This window comes from Capricornis sumatraensis, chromosome 16 (genome assembly GCF_032405125.1).
Source record: "Capricornis sumatraensis isolate serow.1 chromosome 16, serow.2, whole genome shotgun sequence".
In the NCBI taxonomy this organism is placed as follows: Eukaryota; Metazoa; Chordata; class Mammalia; order Artiodactyla; family Bovidae; genus Capricornis; species Capricornis sumatraensis.
The window spans coordinates 56,857,066-56,874,290 of NC_091084.1; the positions used below are offsets into that span (position 1 = coordinate 56,857,066).

General features: G+C 49.3%; 1 protein-coding gene across 1 annotated transcript in view; it reads right to left on the reverse strand.

Moving 5' to 3' along the window:
- Nucleotides 1-17,225, reverse strand: part of LOC138092217 (guanylate cyclase D-like) — a 103,244-nt gene that overhangs the window by 84,787 nt on the left and 1,232 nt on the right. Inside the window, 1 exon segment of the mRNA XM_068988044.1 lies at nt 16,762-16,861. Coding sequence (XP_068844145.1) covers nt 16,762-16,861 — 100 coding nt within the window.

Consider the following 17,225-nt stretch of genomic DNA (forward strand, 5'->3'; position numbering starts at 1 on the left):
GAGCTGACTCATTGGAAAAGACCCTGATGCTGGGAAGGTTGAGGGCAGGAAGAAAAGGGGGCGACAGAGGATGAGATGGTTGGATGGCATCACCGATTCAATGGACATGAGTTTGAGCAAACTCTGTGAGACAGTGAAGGACAGAGAAGACTGGTGTGCTGCAGTCCATGGGGTTGAAAAGAATCGGAAAAGACTTAGCAACTGAACAACAACTGCTGTGCTCCCAACAGACTCCGCTGTTTCCTCGGGTGCCCCTCCCTGCCCCCAGCATCCAGGGTCCCAGTGCTCCTCTGCCTTGCCTGTCTCCACACCAGATGCCTCTAACTCCATGTGACCTCTCTTGCCTTTGTGTCTTTGCGCGTGCTGTTATTGCCTGGAAGGCTGTTCCCTCCTTGTCTCTCTAACTCTGACTGTCTTATTTCTTTAACAGAGGCTGCTCTGAGAGCCTACCCACGTCCTCCTATGTGGCCCTTCCTTCCCCCTGAAGTGGATCGATGTCCCCTGCTCCAGCTTCTCCCAGCCCAGGCACCTCCTGGAAGTGCAAGTCACACCCTGGTCACAGCCTGTGTCCGCCTCCCCATTAAGGCTGGAAGCCTCTAGAAAACAGATTGGGGCTCTGACTGGAGCAACCTCCACAAATGCAGAAAAGAGCTGACCACAAATGATCACCTCATTCATTCCTTCCACACATAATGAGTGAACACTATGCGCCAGGCACTGTTTTAGGTGCGGGAGATAGAGCAGGGAACAACAGAGACAAAATCCCTGCTGGGTGACTATCATTCTATGAGGGGTGGGGAGGGGGAGGGGCAGGCGACAGTGAAAATATCATAGTCCAAAGAAGCCCGGGTGGTGGTAGGTGTTATGAAGCTCACCAGGCTCCGTGGTCCGTGGAACTCTCCAGGCAAGAATACTGGAGTGGGCAGCCATTCCCTTCTTCAGGGTATCTTCCCAACCCAGGGATCAAATTCAAGTCACCTGCGTTGGAGGCAGATTCTTTATTGTCTGAGCCAGCAGGGAAGCCCGTTATAAAGAAAGTAAAAGTGTTTATTGATGGGGAACTGCAGATATGGAGACAGGAGTTCCAGACAGGTACAGTGGGCTGGGGGAGGTAAATTCCAGACCCACCCAGCTGTAAGACCCCACACCCCACCCCACCCCATTACACTCCCTCTCCAGCGCTGCTAGGGGCTGCGGGGAGGAGGCATGTAGGAAGGAAGGCTTGGGCCCCCCTGGAAGTGCCAGACGTCTCTCCCACCCACAGACACATTTCCTGGCTCTCCAGGAATTCAATTCAGCCACAGTTACTGAGCAGTTAGTTATGAAAAAGTCACAATAGCCATCATTTATTGTGAGAGCTCCAGGGGCAGAGCTAGCCGCCCTCTCTCACGAAGCCTCTCGGCGCACTGGTGAGGTGGACCCTTGTCCAGGGTCACAGTGCTGGTTCCGGACCTGGCCAGGATCTGAGCCCTGGGCCGTGACTTCTGGGTCATGTGTTTCCCACACACCCCACAGACCCCCAAAGGCTTGGAGGGCAAGCGAGTGGTCCCCATGGTGCAAGGAGCCAGGGGTTGAGTCTGGATTCCAAGGTCCTAATCCCAACAAGGGTTTGTTGAGTTGGGAAGGACCCCTTAACACTTCTGGGCCTCAGTTTCTCTTTGTGTCAAGAGGAGCCATTAGCCCAGCCCACCTGAAGGGGTTGCTATGAACAGCAGATGAAATACAATATGCAAGTATTTGGGGAAAGGCAATGCAACACAACAGTCAGCTCCTTCACCCTGAGAACACCCCCAGGCCACCTTCCCTACCCCTCCAACCCTGCCCTGGTGTTGGGTAGGGCCTAAACCAAACTGGCCAACAACACACAGCAGGTTTGCAGCTGAACCTGGCCAGGGGCAAAAACCTCTATGAACTCTGATCACCTCATAGCCTGGCAGCCAGAAGGCCAGTGTCAAGGCCAGGGGTGGGGCTGAGAGCAGGACTGCTAGTCTGCGGTCAGGTAAGGGCCAAGTCAAGAGTCAGGTGTCCTGCAGGTTCATGCTGAAGTAGGATGACTCAGGAACATCGCCACCCCCTCTCCTGAAAGAGCCAGCTACCCTTCCCATGCACTGAGGGGAGGCAAAGGTAGCACCTGCTTAAAGCCTACTATGTGCTTGGGCTTTCTCAGGCAGTACCTAATTCAATGTACGACTGAAGCACAGAATAGCTCAATGTTGCGTAGTGAGTGTATTCATTTGCTATAGCTGCGCTGACAAAGCACACAGACTGAATGGTTTAAACCATAGAAATTTGCTTTCTCACGGTCCTGCAGGCTAGAAGTCTGAGGTCAAGGTGTGGGCAGGGTTGGTTCTTGGGCACTCTTCTCCTTGGTTTGTAGGTGACCATCTTCATGTCCACATGGCGCTCCTCTTCTATATGTGTCTGTGTCCAAATTTCCTCTTCTAAGAAGGGCACCAGTCATGTTGGAAATGAATTTGCCCTAGTGACCTCATTTTAATTTAATTACTTCTCTAAAGACCATATCTCTGAATACAGGCATTCAGAGGTACTGGGAGTTAGGACTTGAATGTACGGATTGAAGGGGAACTCATTTCAGCCTGTAATGATGGATAAGTGACAGAACCAGACTGAATTTGGGTCTTTCTGGCTTGAAAATCCACCTCTTTCTATCATACCACATTATCCTTCTTCCTCTCTCCCGAATCCGAGGTTGATTCCTCATCAGTCTGCCAAAAGGCGAGCCAGCGCGCTCTCAGTGTCTGAGTGCTTTGCTCCCTTGACTGCATTTAATACAATGCTGTGAGGTGGGCACCTTGGAGAAACTGAAGCTGAGAGAACAGAAGTGGCTTGATGGCACTCAGACAGTTCATGGCTGAGGCAGGGCATGAACTCTTGTGTCTGACCTGCTCTACCCCACCACACTGCTGCTCACCTGGGGCAATAGTCACACTGCTTGACCACTGTATGGCCACAGAGCAATATGGCAGCATGGATAAGTGGAGGTTGGCACTCCTGGCTAGGACAGGGGCTGCCAGGCACTAACCACTGAGTTGTTGGAGTGTCCGGCAGACTAGGGAGCACTAGAAGAAATGAAGGGAAATGGCTATTTACAAAGCAAATAGAAGTATATCCATCTTTTCACAGTCATTGAAACAGTCCCAATGCACACAATCTGAAGGCCAGGCCTATTCTCTACCATCAGTCATTCCTTTGGTTAGTTCAGTTCAGTTCAGTCACTCAGTTGTGTCCAGCTCTTTGTGATCCCATGGACTGCAGCATACCAGGCTTCCCTGTCCATCAACAACTCCTGGAGCTTATTCAAACTCATGTTCACTGAGGTGGTGACACCATCCAACCATCCCATCCTCTGTTGTCCCCTTCTCCTCCCGCCTTCAATCCTTTCCAGCATCAGAGTCTTTTCCGTTGAGTCAGTTCTTTGCATCAGGTGGCCAAAGTATTGGAGTTTCAGCATCAGCATCAGTCCTTCCAAAGAATATTCAGGACTGATTTCCTTTAGGATGGACTAGTTGGATCTCCTTGTAGTCCAAGGGACTCTCAAGAGTCTTCTCCAACACCACAGTTCAAAAGCATCAATTCTTTGGTGCTCAGCTTTCTTTATAGTCCAACTCTCACATCCATACATGACTACTGGAAAAACCATAGCTTTGACTAGATGGTCATTTGTTGGCAAAGTAATATTTCTGCTTTTTAATATGCTGTCTAGGTTGGTCATAGCTTTTCTTCCAAGGAGCAAGCGTCTTTTAATTTCATGGCTGCAGTCACCATCTGCAGTGATTTTAGAGCCAAAATAAATTAAGTCTCACACTGTTTCTATTGTTTCCCCATTTGCCATGAAGTGATTGGACTGGATGCCATGATCTTAGTTTTCTGAATGTTGAGTTTTAAGCCAACTTTTTCACTCTTCTCTTTCACTTTCATCAAGAGGCTCTTTAGTTCTTTGCTTTCTGCCATAAGAGTGGTGTCATCTGCATATCTGAGTTTATTGGTACTTCCCCCGGCAATCTTGATTCCAGCTTGTGCATCATCCAGCAAGGCATTTCCCATGATGTCCCCTGCATATAAATTAAATAGGCGGGGTGACAATATACAGCCTTGACGTACTCCTTTCCCGATTTGGAACCAGTCTGTTGTTCCATCTCCAGTTCTAACTGTTGCTTCTTGACCTGCATACAGATTTCTCAGGAGGCAAGTCAGGTGGTCTGGTATTCCCATCTCTTTCAGAATTTTCCACAGTTTGTTGTCATCCACACAGTCAAAAGTTTTGGCATAGCCAATAAAGCAGAAGTAGATGTTTTTCTGGAACTCTCTTGCTTTTTTGATGATCCAGAGGATGTTGGCAATTTGATCTCTGGTTCCTCTGCCTTTTCTAAATCCAGCTTGAACATCTGGAAGTTCATGTTTCATGTACTGTTGAAGGCTGGCTTGGAGGATTTCAAGCATTACTTCACTAGCGTGTGAGATGAGTGCAATTGTGCAGTAGTTTGAACATTCTTTGGCTTTGGTTAGGACCATCACTAAAAATCAAGGTGGAAAACTGCCTGGAATTCCTCCTGACCTAGAAGGTGCTTGACAAGAAGGAGTTTCCTTCCTTTGAAAACAAAAGCCATATGTAAGGAGTCATAGCTCAGAGAAGAGGGTCCAGGGCTGGAAGGGACCTGGATGGAAGGGGCCTGAGAAGTTGCACCATCCAAGGCCCTTACTGGGCAGATGGGAGACTGGTGCCAGGGACAAGGATCTGCCTAGTATGTGCAGTGAACTGGGCTAGAGGCAGGGCTGGCACCCCAATCTCCAGCTTTCCTGATCACATGTGCCCAAGTGCCCTGACCCCTCTAGAACCAGCTTTCCACACCCACCCATGACCTCAACCCATGGGAGCTGCATGTAAGTTCAACAGCCTCTTATCTGCTGGTTTCCACCAGAGATAAGAAACCTAGAACAGGGCACCAGAGTTCCTGCAGTGTCATAACCTGCCCTGACCCAAGCTGAGCTAAGTAAGCCTGGCAACCATCCCTAGAAGACGTGCCTCATCCACTTGCCTGTCCCAGGCCAGGCCAGCTGACCATGCTGTTGAACTTGGGGGCTCAATGAGCCCCTATCCACGAGTGAGAGGGCAGGGGCCTCAGGGCACATGTGGAACTTCCTCCACCCTGAACCCCCACATAAGTGCAGTGGTCAAGAACATGGAATGTGGAACCAGAGGGCCTGAATTTAAGTCTGGCTCTACGACTTACTAAGTCTGTGAATCAAACAAGTTATTTAACTTTTGTATGTCTCAGGTGGACTTATCCGGTGGCCCAGTGGTAAAGAATCCACCTGCCGATGCAGGAGGCCTGCACTCGACTCCTGGGTCGGGAAGATCCCCTGGAGAAGGAAATAGTAACCCACTCCAGTATCACTACCTGGAAAATCCCATGGACAAAGGAGACTGGCAGGGTTACAGTCCATGAGGTCACAAAAGAGTCAGGCATGACTTAGTAACTAAACAACAACGTGCCTCAGTTTCCCTTTCTGTAAAATAGGAATGATAACATTAGTGCCTTCCTCATAGAGTTGCGAGGATTAAATGAGTTAAGATCTGTATCTTGCCCATTGGAAGTCTCAGTAAGTTGTTAAGTCTAAGTTTCATTTAGCAGAGCCACCAACACAGGCACCAACAGCACAAAAACTAACTTTAAATCGCAGCTCTGCCTCTTTCTCACAGCACGGCCATGGACAACCTCTCTGAGCCCCAGTCTGTAAAGCAAGGGCTTGAGTCCCACTTTCCAGGGTCCCCATGAGCATCAAAGGTAACCACACCAGGGAACCTGGCAACAGTCTGCATGCGTGCGTGGTCAGTCACTCAGTCGTGTCCGACTCTTTTGCGACCCTATGGACTGTAGCCTGCCAGGCTCCTCTGTTCATGGAATTCCCAGGCAAGAATACTGGAGCAGGTTGCCATTTCCTCCTCCAGGGGATCTTCCTGACCTAGGGATCAAACCTGTGTCTCCTGTGTCTCCTGCATTGGCAGGATTCTTTACCACTGAGTAACCTAAGAAATAGTCTACGGATGTTTAATTCCTGTGACTACCCCCAGTAATGAAAATGAAAACATGTTAACAGACAAATATCCTTTTAGTGTTTGGGTAGGGGACTCACCCTGAAGCTCCAAAGAATAGGACTTGGAGCCTGTTGGGATGGGGAGGAGGACCCCATCTCTGCCATGGACAAGTCACTGATCCTGGCTGCTCACCAAAGGCCGAAGCATTCCTCTCTTGTGCAATTGTTTCCTGGATATTTGCTCTGGAAGCACAGAGCCTGCCGCTGATGAACTCTCTTCACCTGCCCAGGAAGGTGCCTGAGTTCAGTCATGCATTGGCCATGGGCACGCACCATTATGTAAGAGCACCCTGGGTCCTGCCCTGCCCTTTCACCCTCTTCTCTCCCAACCCTCTCTCTTCCTTCACCTCTTCTCTGCTTCCTGCCTCCTCACACTCAGATCATCCTGCTTCCCTACTCAAGCCCTGGTTTTATGGATAGACCTGGACCTCCCAGCTCCTAGGCCTTTATGACAGACATTCAGAATTTCATCTTCAGGTTTAAGGGGAGAGGTTACTAACAATAGAGGAAACAGCCAGAGCAGACCTTTGGAGGATGGAAAGCACTGCAGCGTCTGGGGGCCTGTGTCTGGCGCAGGTGACGATCATCTGTGTATGTGGGTGGGCAGACGTGCAGTGGGAAGGAGCCTGGATGGGCAGGCAGAGCACCCCTCTTGACCTCCCAAGAACACTGAGAGACTGAGGGGAGCAGAGGTGATGGGGCAAAGCCCTAATGATCAGTGTGCGCTTCCCTGGAACCAGAGCCCCCTCAGAGGGTCCAGTGTGGTGGCCGTGCGTGGGGCGTGCACAGGGCACCTCTCAGCAGGTGAGCTAGAGCTGACTCACCTGCTCTGAGGGAGGTTCTGGCAGGTGTGAGCCTGGAGGGGTGTGGCTGAGTGCTCCAGGCTTGCAAGTCCCCAGCCTGAGGTTTAAATCTCCATCTAGCCACTCGCAAGCCATCCAACCCCTCCCTTTTTCTAAGCCTCAGTTTTCCCAGCTCTAAACTCGAATGAACGATCACACCTACTTTGTTGTGCATGTTCACAGAGGTGATGGGGCAATCATGACGTTTAGCCCAGTGCCTGACACACAGCAGGAGTTTCATACATATAAGTCCCCTCCCTTGCCCTCCACTCCTTTACCCTCTGCTCTAAGCTCTGCAGGCAGGTATGTGATCTGAGCACCCCAAATTAATCAACAAGACTTTACCAACCACCTCCCTCTAAAATGTTTATTGTAAGAGATGATTATTTTATTGACCATAATAAACACTTGGTCTTCCCAGATGGCACAGTGGTAAACAATTCACCTCCCAACGCAGAATACACAAGAGACACAGCTTCAATCCCTGGGCTGGGAAGATCCCCTGGAGTAGGAAATGGCAACCCATGCCAGTATTCTTGCTTGGAAAATTCCATGGACAGAGGAGCCTGGCAGGCTACAGTCCACGGGGTCACAAAGAGCTGGATGTGACGGAGCACAGACACACAACACGCAATAAACACTTCCTGCTGCTGCTGCTGCTAAGTCGCTTCAGTCGTGGCCGACTCTGTGTGACCCCAGAGATGGCAGCCCAGCACGCTCCCCCGTCCCTGGGATTCTCCAGGCAAGAACACTGGAGTGGGTTGCCATTTCCTTCTCCAATGCACTGAGCAATATTATATGTCCGGAATCATGTGAACCACTTTACATAAGTGAATCCATTGGATCCCTTCCACTACCTTGCAAGGTAATAATTTCCTTTACTTTACAGAAAAGGAAGTGGAGACTTTAAGGGCTAAAAGGAAGCAGCAGAGCCCAAATTCCATCCCAGGTCTGTATGTCTAAGAGTTGCGCTCTTCCCCACTTTTTCTGGCTGTTCCCACTGAACTCTGTGGTCCATCGTTTTCCCAGCAGCCACCCTGCTCAGTCCACTTCCCAGGGCAGGAGGCAGTGAGTGCCTAAGGGAGGCAGCGTGATGCAGCTGAAACAGTGCGGGCCTCAGAATCAGAGAATCCGGCTGGAGTTCTGGCTCTTCCATCTGTGAGCTGAGTGACAAGCTGTTTTAACTCTCTAAGCCTCAGTTTCCTCATTCAAACAACAGAGGTAAGATGATGTAATGGACGTGTGCACTCAGCCCAGAGCCTAAACTAAATGCCCCTTTCCTTCTCTCCATCTCACACAGGGGTGAGAACCATTTTGTGCACATGACCTTACTGCGGTCACGGAAGGAATAATTAACCAGAACTCTCTGCTCAGCTGGCAGACCCAGAATGTAATGATCTGGAACCATCTGAAGAATGAACCTGGAACACTGCCATCTGCAGAAACCCTAAGCATGGTTCCTATTGTTCTAGACCAAAGGGAATGCCTCCAGATAGTCTAGAACTAGAGACTGGGAATCTAAGAAGGACATTCCCTGATGACTCAGAGCCCAAAGGAGTAGCTTCTAGCTGTGGCCCTGCTCTAACATGCTGTGTGACCCTGGACAAGTTCCCACCCTCTCTGAGCTTCAGTTTCCTCATCTGTAAAATCCAGACTTCGAAGGCAGTTCAGCCTGACTTGATTATAGAGAATTGCTCCTGAAGGATGTTTGTCCTCTCCCCCAGGGCCTAACGCTGGGTTCTGATGCAAGCCAGTCAAAGGCAGGGATTGTCCTGAGTCCCCGGGAAAATAAGCCCCAAAGCACAGAGAGTTTAGGTAAAATAATCCAACCAGGTCTCCCCGTGAAAAGCCCAGGACAGCTGTTTGATTGCAAAGAAACTCAATCAGATTAGAGGGAGCAATATGTGCACACTCATAGTCACGTTCATGGTTTCACGGCTTAAAACCCACAGACTGGACTGGCAGGGACTCTTATCAGCACTTTATAAAAAATGAAACCAAAAATCAGAGAAAGGGCTTCATCAACTTGCTTAATATTGCAACTGGGAAGCGGTGGAACTGAATATCCTTTGGTCCCACAAATCTGTATACTATAAGCCTATATGGACACTATATGGACACTATATGTCCATGATTCCAACATCCTCCGACTCTGTAACAGTTTCTGTCCCAAATGTTGGTTACTGTCCCTAACACTGTGGTTCCAACATTCATTCACTCAAAAAATGCATTCTTTTACAAATTCTCATGGAGTGTCTATGTTATGCCAGAGGCATAGCAACCAACACAGCGGAGTCCCTAGACTCACAGAGCTTACCATCTGGAGGCAGAGAGGAGAAGCATGAGCCCATTATGAGCCTGTGAGGTGAGAAGCGTGATGGAAGAGGCAGAGGGTACTGCAGACCCTCTTAGAGCAGCTCAGAGAAGGCCTCCTGAAGAGCTGCCCAGCTAAGCTGCACACGGAGCCAGCGGTGCACATTAACCAGAGTTCTAGTTCTAGAGAACAGGAGGTACAAAGTTTGGAACAGGGGTAGGGGCACCTTGGCCAAGGAACCAAAGGTGGTTGCTACGTCTGGAACACGAAGACACCGGAGAAATGTGAGGCAGGAGAGGTAAGCTGGGGTCAGATTACCCAGGATTCTTTATATCATGCTGCTGCTGCTGCTAAGTCGCTTCAGTCGTGTCCGACTCTGTGCGACCCCACAGACGGCAGCCCGCTAGGCTCCTCGGTCCCTGGGATTCTCCAGGCAAGAACACCGGAGTGGGTTGCCATTTCCTTCTCCAATACATGAAAATGAGAAGTGAAAGTGAAGTCGCTCAGTCATGCCCAACTCTTAGTGACCCCATGGACTGCAGCCTACCAGGCTCCTCCGTCCATGGGATTTTCCAGGCAAGATTACTGGAGTGGGTTGCCATTTCCTTCTCCAGATTTTGTTTTTAATCAATAGATACACAGAAAGGAAGGAAGGGAGGGAAGGAGAGAGGAAAGAAAGGATAGGAAAAGAAAGAGAAAAATCTGAAAGCCTCTTCAAAGAACTTGTTTGCTTATGGATTAGAAAGATGCTAAGGTTTTCTGAGAGTCAGTTTCTGTGGGGGTAGAATTCTGCAGCTCTGTTTGTCCTGGGACAGATGGTAATAAATTGAGCACACACTCCTTTGCACGCAATAACGTAATTATGTAATGCAAGCCTGATAACAAGTTCCCCAGAGTTCACTGGCCCTCAAGGACTAGACTAGCCAGAAAGGCTGCTGAATGGTGGTGTAGATGAGCCCTCTTCCCCTGTAGAGGGCGCTGTGACAAGGGGGTCAAGGAGACAACAGTCCTCCGACTTTATCAGGGGGAAATGGCCCGGCAGATACATTGTTACCGAGCTGTTCTTGCCCAGGTCAGCTAGTGACAAAGCCAGGCCTGGAATCCCACGTCCTGACCTCCAGTCCGAGGTTCTTTGCCTGCAGAGTGTGGTGGTAAGAGACAGTCTGTTTCTTGTCAGGAAGACTGGACAAAGGGGAAAGGTGGGGAGGGCCCAGATGATGGATAGGACTGACAGGCTAAAAAGAGAGAGAGACAGGGCCAGAGGAGGGAAGGGGGAAGAGGGGAATGACGTGGGGGGATGGGGAGGGACGGAAGGTCTCTGGAAGCTTTGGCCCCAAGGATTGTCACCTCGGCCAACCCATAGGGTCCCATGCCCTGCAACTTGCTCCCCTTCTCTCAGAACTGTCCCTGGCCAGGCCCCCTCAGGTGCTGTAACCCAACAGTACTGAACCGCTTGTTCTATACTCTTCCCTCTGGCCTCTGCTCCCACAAGGGAAATGCCCTTACCTTGCTCCCTAATCCCATATTCCTGATCTCTCTAAACTCAGCAGGGTTCTCTCAAGCATCACCTTCCTGATGACATGTTTCCTCATTGCTCGGACTAGAGCCTGGCCTCTCTGTTTTGAATGCTCTGCACAGGTTTCTACCGGCACCCAAAACTCTTTAGGACCTCAGACACGTCTTTGGGACCCACTCCAAATGTGAGCTCCCAGAGCCCAGCGCCAGATCTGACATATGTCAGAGGTTCAAGAGGTGAAGATTTGTTAGATGGATGATGGGTGGATGGGTGGAGAGTAAAAACCTTAGGAAAGATGACTGGAAGGATGGTCTGGGAGAAGAGGAAGCACGCAGTTGCAAAGAGGTTAAAGGAACTCTTAACTGGGAGTCTAGAAGCCTTGTTGTTCATTAGCTCTGTGACCTGGGACAAGTCACTCCACCTCTCTGGACCTCAGTCTCCTGCCTGTACCATGACAGAGGTGACAGGGCACGATGCCTGATAACTGATCCCCAAGGGCCCTCCAGCTGGCTTGCTGGCTCCATGGTGGCAGATGCATCGCATTCTGTCTGAACACTCAGGTCCACTCAGCTCCTGGATACAGGGATGGGGGCCAAGGTTCTGGGGTCAGAAGAAGCCTGGAAGCCATGATACAAAGGGGCAGCATCTGAGGTGTGGACCCAGCCTCTTGCCACAAGACCACCTCTGGCAGCAAATCATAAACAATTTGTTCCTGACCTGCTACCACCACCACCACCAAACAGCAATTTGGAGGCTGAGGACTTGGCAGACTTGACCCATAGCCATCTGCTCTTTGCAAGCCATGGTCTCCCTGCCCAGAGGATTAACCAGAGACCCAGGGCTCCAGTTGAGGGAGCCTCCTTCTCTACTGTGTCCCCTCTCTTCACTCAAGGTCAAAGCCTCCTCCCATTTTTTTCTCTGCAGTGGGAGAAAAAACCATTGTACCTGCCAAGCTTCCTACACCTCCCACTGTGTTCTCCTAGGCCATGCAATCAGGCTCCTGCCTCAGTTTCCTTGTCCAGTTTTACATGTGTTTTTCTTATGAATTAATAGATCATAATATTAGTTACCCACAGTCATCCAGTGCTCACTAGAGTCAGCCACTATTCGACACGGATTAATTCACTTAATGTTTGCAACAACCTTTGAGCTAGGGACTATTTTACAGATAAGAAAAATAAGGCAGAGAGAAGTTTTAAGAATTTGCCCAGTCTGAAGCTGGGATGCATACTAAGCAGTTTGGCTCCAAAATCTGTGCCTTGCTAGAATGAACGAATTAATGAATAAATGAACAATCCTGTTCACGACAGAGGTATCCTCACTGTACTGTGGAAGCACAGAGGAAGGGCCTCCAATGGCAAAGTTAAGGGTTGGGAAGATCAGAGGAGGCTTCCTGGAGGAAATGATCACCTGAGATGAATTTTGGATGATAAGAAAGAGACAGGGATAGGGCAAGGGGGCACTTCCAAAGGTGGGGCAAAGACATGAAGGCAGCAAGGAACTGAGAGAATGCAGAGAACCACAACAGCTAAAGATGCTAGGGCATCAAGTCGCAGCAAGAGGCAGGGCTAGCAAGCGGGGCTGCACAGAGGCACAAACCAAGTGCTTCCAGGCTCAAAGGAAAGAAACTGTGGGAAATGGAAATGTCTCTGTGGAGGAGGCAGCAGAGCTTGGAAGCTAGCGAAGACTGCAGCTGGTAGATGGGCTGAGAAAGTCATTCCAGGCAGGGGACAAAGTATGGAGGTGGGAGAGTGGGAGAGAAATATTTAGGGAAGCTTCTGATCTGGCAGGAGGGGAGGAATGTTCGTCGTACAGTGACTGCTGAACACCGACAAAGCCCATGCACCGAATCTGGCCCCATGGAGGAATGGCTGGAGTTGTTTTAAAGAGCCACTTGTAGGTCCTATCTGTGTGACCCTGGATGAGTCACTTCAGAGTCTCAGTTTCCACATCTGTAAGATGGAGGTGATACGAGACTATTCAAAATTTTTCTAGGAGGTTTCAAAATGAGACTGTGAAAAGACATTATAAACCCTAAGGCACTCTGCCATGTCCCCCAATCCCTATACTGAGCCACCATAGGTGCTTTTAAAAAACACAGTGTATGGAACTTCCCAGGTGGTCCAGTGGTCATGAATTGCCTATCAATGCAGGGGACACAGGTTTGATTTCCTGCTCTGGGAAGACCCCACATGCCACAGGGCAGCTAAGCCCGCACACCACAACTACTGAGCTGGTGCCCCGGAGCCCACGTGCCCGCGCTCTGCAACAAGAGAAACCAGCATGATGAGAAGCCTGCACACCGCAAGGAGGAGTGGCCCCTGCTCTCCGCAACTAGAGAAAGCCCCTACTGCTGCTGCTGCTTCTGCTAAGTCACTTCAGTCGTGTCCGACTCTGTGCAGCCCACCAGGCTCCCCCGTCCCTGGGATTCTCCAGGCAAGAGTACTAGATTGGGGTGCCATTGCCTTCTCCGAGAGAAAGCTCCTGCGCATCAAAGACCCAGCGCAGTCAAAAATTAAAAATAAATGAATGAATTCGTTTTAAAAAACACAACATACAACAGACTAACCCAGAGCTACAGAATCAGGAGGTTGAACTGGCATTATTTTTCTTCCAGCTCTTCTTTTCCATTGTTTCTTCACAAGGTCTTGGTGCTCCGTTAACTTTCGATCTGCCAGCTTCTGACAACTGCAAAGAAGAAAACACAGCAAGAAGAATAGCCAGAGATCCTGGAGCTTCATGGGCTTCTCTGGTGGCTTAGTTGGTAAAGAATCCACCTGCAACGCGGGAGACATGGGTTCGATCCCTAGGTTGGGAAGATCCCTTGGAGAAGAAAATGGCAGCTCACTCCAGTATTCTTGCCTGGAAAATCCCAAGGACAGAGGAGCCTGGTGTGCTGCAGTCCATGGGGTTGCAAAGAGTCGAACACAACTGAGCGACTAAGCACTAGGCACAGGAGCTTCATGGAAATATATCGGATTTGGATGGTTTTTCTGGTCAGGGCTTGACAAATTTGATAAAAGAGAAAAAAAGAAAGACCTTTCAGCATTCTCAAAATGTGGAAATAAGCAAGGTAGCCAAAGGGGCTAACGGGGCCTTTGATCTCTAATCTGGAGAGTTCTGAGAGAAAAGAGATCCTCAGCCAACACCCCAATTGAAGTACGTCTGGTCAAGAAAAATACACAAAACCCTACAACTTACAACATATTTATATATGTATTAATCCATTTGATCCACTCCATATCTCTGTAAGGTTGTTGTTCAGTCGCTCAGTCGTGTTTGACTCTTTGTGACCCCATGAACTGCAGCATGCCAGGCTTCCCTGTGCTTCACCATCTCCTGGAGATTGCTCAAACTCATGTCCATTGAGTCGGTGATGCCATCCAACCATCTCATCCTCTGTCATCCCTTTCTCCTCCTGCCTAGAGTCTTTTCTAATGAGTTGGCTCTTTGCATCAGGTGGCCAAAGTATCGAAGCTTCAACTTCAGCATCAGTCCTTCCAGTGAATATTCAGGGTTGATTTCCTTTAAGATTAATCGGTTTGATCTCCTTGAAGTCCAAGGGACTCTCAAGAGTCTTCTCCAACCACAGTTCAAAAGCATCAATTCTTCAGTGCTCAGCCTTCTTTATAGTCCAACTCTCACATCCATACATGACTACTAGAAAAACCACAGTTTTGACTTTGTTGGCAAAGTAATGTCTCTGCTTTTTAATACTCTGTCTAGGTTTGTCAAAGCTTTTCTTCTAAGGAGGAAGTCTTTTAATTTCATAGCTGCAGTCACCTTCTGCAGTAATTTTGGAGCCTAAGAAAATAAAGTGTCATTGTTTCCACTATTTCCCCATCTATTTGCCATGAAGTGATGGGACCAGCTGCCGTGATCTTTGCTTTCTGAACGTTGAGTTTTAAGCCAGCTTTTTCACTCTCCTCTTTCACCCTCATCAAGAGGCACTTTAGTTCCTGTGAGGTATGGTTTCTTATTTATTCTCATCTTACAGGTTAGGAATCTGAGGCTCAGGGGGAAAGAGTGACTAGCCCAGGGTCAATAGGTAGCCGGGAACAGAGCAATGGTTTCCACATGGGACTCTTAGGTGCCAAGGCCTCTCTACCATACCACATCCTGCTTCTTGTGTTGATTGTAAGGTAGTAGAAAGAACACTAGAGTCCTAAATATTGTTCCAGCTCTGCAGAAAACATACTGTGTAACCCAAGACAGATCTCTTATCCTCTCTGGGCCTCATCACTATCAATCTAGGGCAGTTGTTACAGGGATTAAATGATGTAATAACCGTAAAAGTATCCAGCACAGTCCCTGGCATGGGATAACAGACAAGACTGTTGCAGCAAAAACGGTAATGAGTGAACAGCCTTTTGTACATACCAGCCAAACAGAACTGCAAGAGTTAAAGAGTCTAGGTTATTCTTTAGCTGTTACTACTAACAAACACTTGTAGCTGGACTTGTCCTTCACAAAACTAATTACTCTCTGACTCTTTATAAATTATACTCTACAGCTGGCACTCTTCTCCCCCTATACTCCCTTGTAGGATTCTGCACCTCCAAAGGAAGAAGCTCACAGTCAATTACTTCAGGGACACCAGAGCAGGTGGTTGAGCTACCTGATGCCAGCTTTTGGCTGTAAACTTGCAGGAAAAAAAAATCATCTACAAGACTTTGGTGAGGATATAAAATCTCTCCCTGTTCCCCATAGAAGCAGGGCACAGGTCTTGAGGCACTAGCCTGCTGTGTACTCCCCTTTGCCAGATGAAGCCATTTATCTATTTCTTCCAAACTCTGTACACATTTTTTATTCAGCCCTGGGTGACAGCGGGTCAAGATTTTGGCAACAATGTGACCACAAGAAGGGGAAGAGAATGGGGAAAGTGATAGTGCATATGTGCAAAGGGTATAGAAGGAGGGACCAAATTCACCAGGCATTGGGTTTCTGGGGGAGGGAAATTTGGACAGAGATTTGAAGAATTCAGAGGCCCTTCCTTCCCTTCCCTCTCTCCCTCTAGTTTCATGTGACTTAGAGGACTGGAGCTTGGGATGTGTAAAAGGGGAGTGACCAGAAGTGAAAAGCTAGGATCCAGGGGAGCATAGTACATGAGCCTTGAATGTGAAGCCAAGGAGTTTGACTTTTGCCATTGTAAGATTTTAAAGGAGCAAGCATTCTGATCCATTTTGCAGATTTGCAGTTTAAAAAGGTCATTTTTACTGCAGCGTGAACAGCAGACAGGAGGAGGAGCCTGGAGGCCAAAGGACCATTGTGGGGGAAGGGGGGAGAGCTGATGGAGATGCCCAATCCAAAGTCTCCAGAGGCCACCTCCCACTGAGAAAAGATCAAGCAAGGGAAATGATGAATGTAGCAGTACACTGAAACTGCCACCAGCTGCCGGCCAAGGTGTGAAAGGTGGTTTGTTATGCTGCTGTTAAGTGAGAGGCCCTTTGGAGGGCGTAGAGCCTCCAGCCTCTGTGGTTAGAGCCTGCAGACGAAGGACAGTGGGAGTTCGAGTTAGTGTTTATCTCCATTGTCAGATGCTGAGCAGGAGCCTCACCCCAGAACTCCACCTTAAGGGAGGGGAGGATACAAGTTCTCCAGCACAAAGGTTGAGGGGGAGGGGTCCTTTGAAAGATGCTCCCTCTCCTCCCCCATGGCCAGCGGGTGGGCTAGCTGAGCAGAGGGTCAGGTGACCATTCCCCTGGCTTCTCCCCTCCAAAGCCAGCTCATCTTTCCAGATTACACACACCATTCCTGATCAGAGACAACTTGGTTTACTAATAATGGTAATAATCCACAATGGCACTTCCTATCAGCTAGCCTAAAGCCTTACTAAGTTACTGTTTACTCCTCACAACAGCTCTATTATAGCTGCAGAAACTCAGGGAGTTTAGGTAACTTCCCTAAAATAACCCAGAGCTGGTAAATGCCAGGGCTGGAACCTGAACCCTGTTCAAGCTGGGGGCCCTCACCAGGCACGAACTGGCAGGTCTCTCCCACCTCCAGGCCAGGAAGAAGTAGGAGCAGGAAGGTCTGACCCTTCTTGACGGCCCCAGGAAGCACAGAGAACCACTAGGGGATGCACGGTTGAATGTCAACAGCATCCTTATTAAGCACGACTGTGAGGAGACTGGGTGCAAAGAGGCCTATGGTACAATTTCAAAGACAGTGTGATGAGACGTCTGAGCTGGTGGCCTCCCAGTTCCAGAAAGCTGGGATTCTAAGGAGGGGAGGACAGTGAGAGGCAGAAAGGAGGGAGGGGAACTTTCCCTGTCCCAGAATGGTAGGACTAGGCTCCCAGCCTTCTCCCTGCACCTCCCTAACTGCCAGGGGCCCCAGGCTTCGCCATCCCAGGGGAGCAGAGTCGCCACCAGCACCACCACCACCACGCAACCACACAGGCTAGTGCCAGTGAGGGCCTGCAAGAGCACTTTGT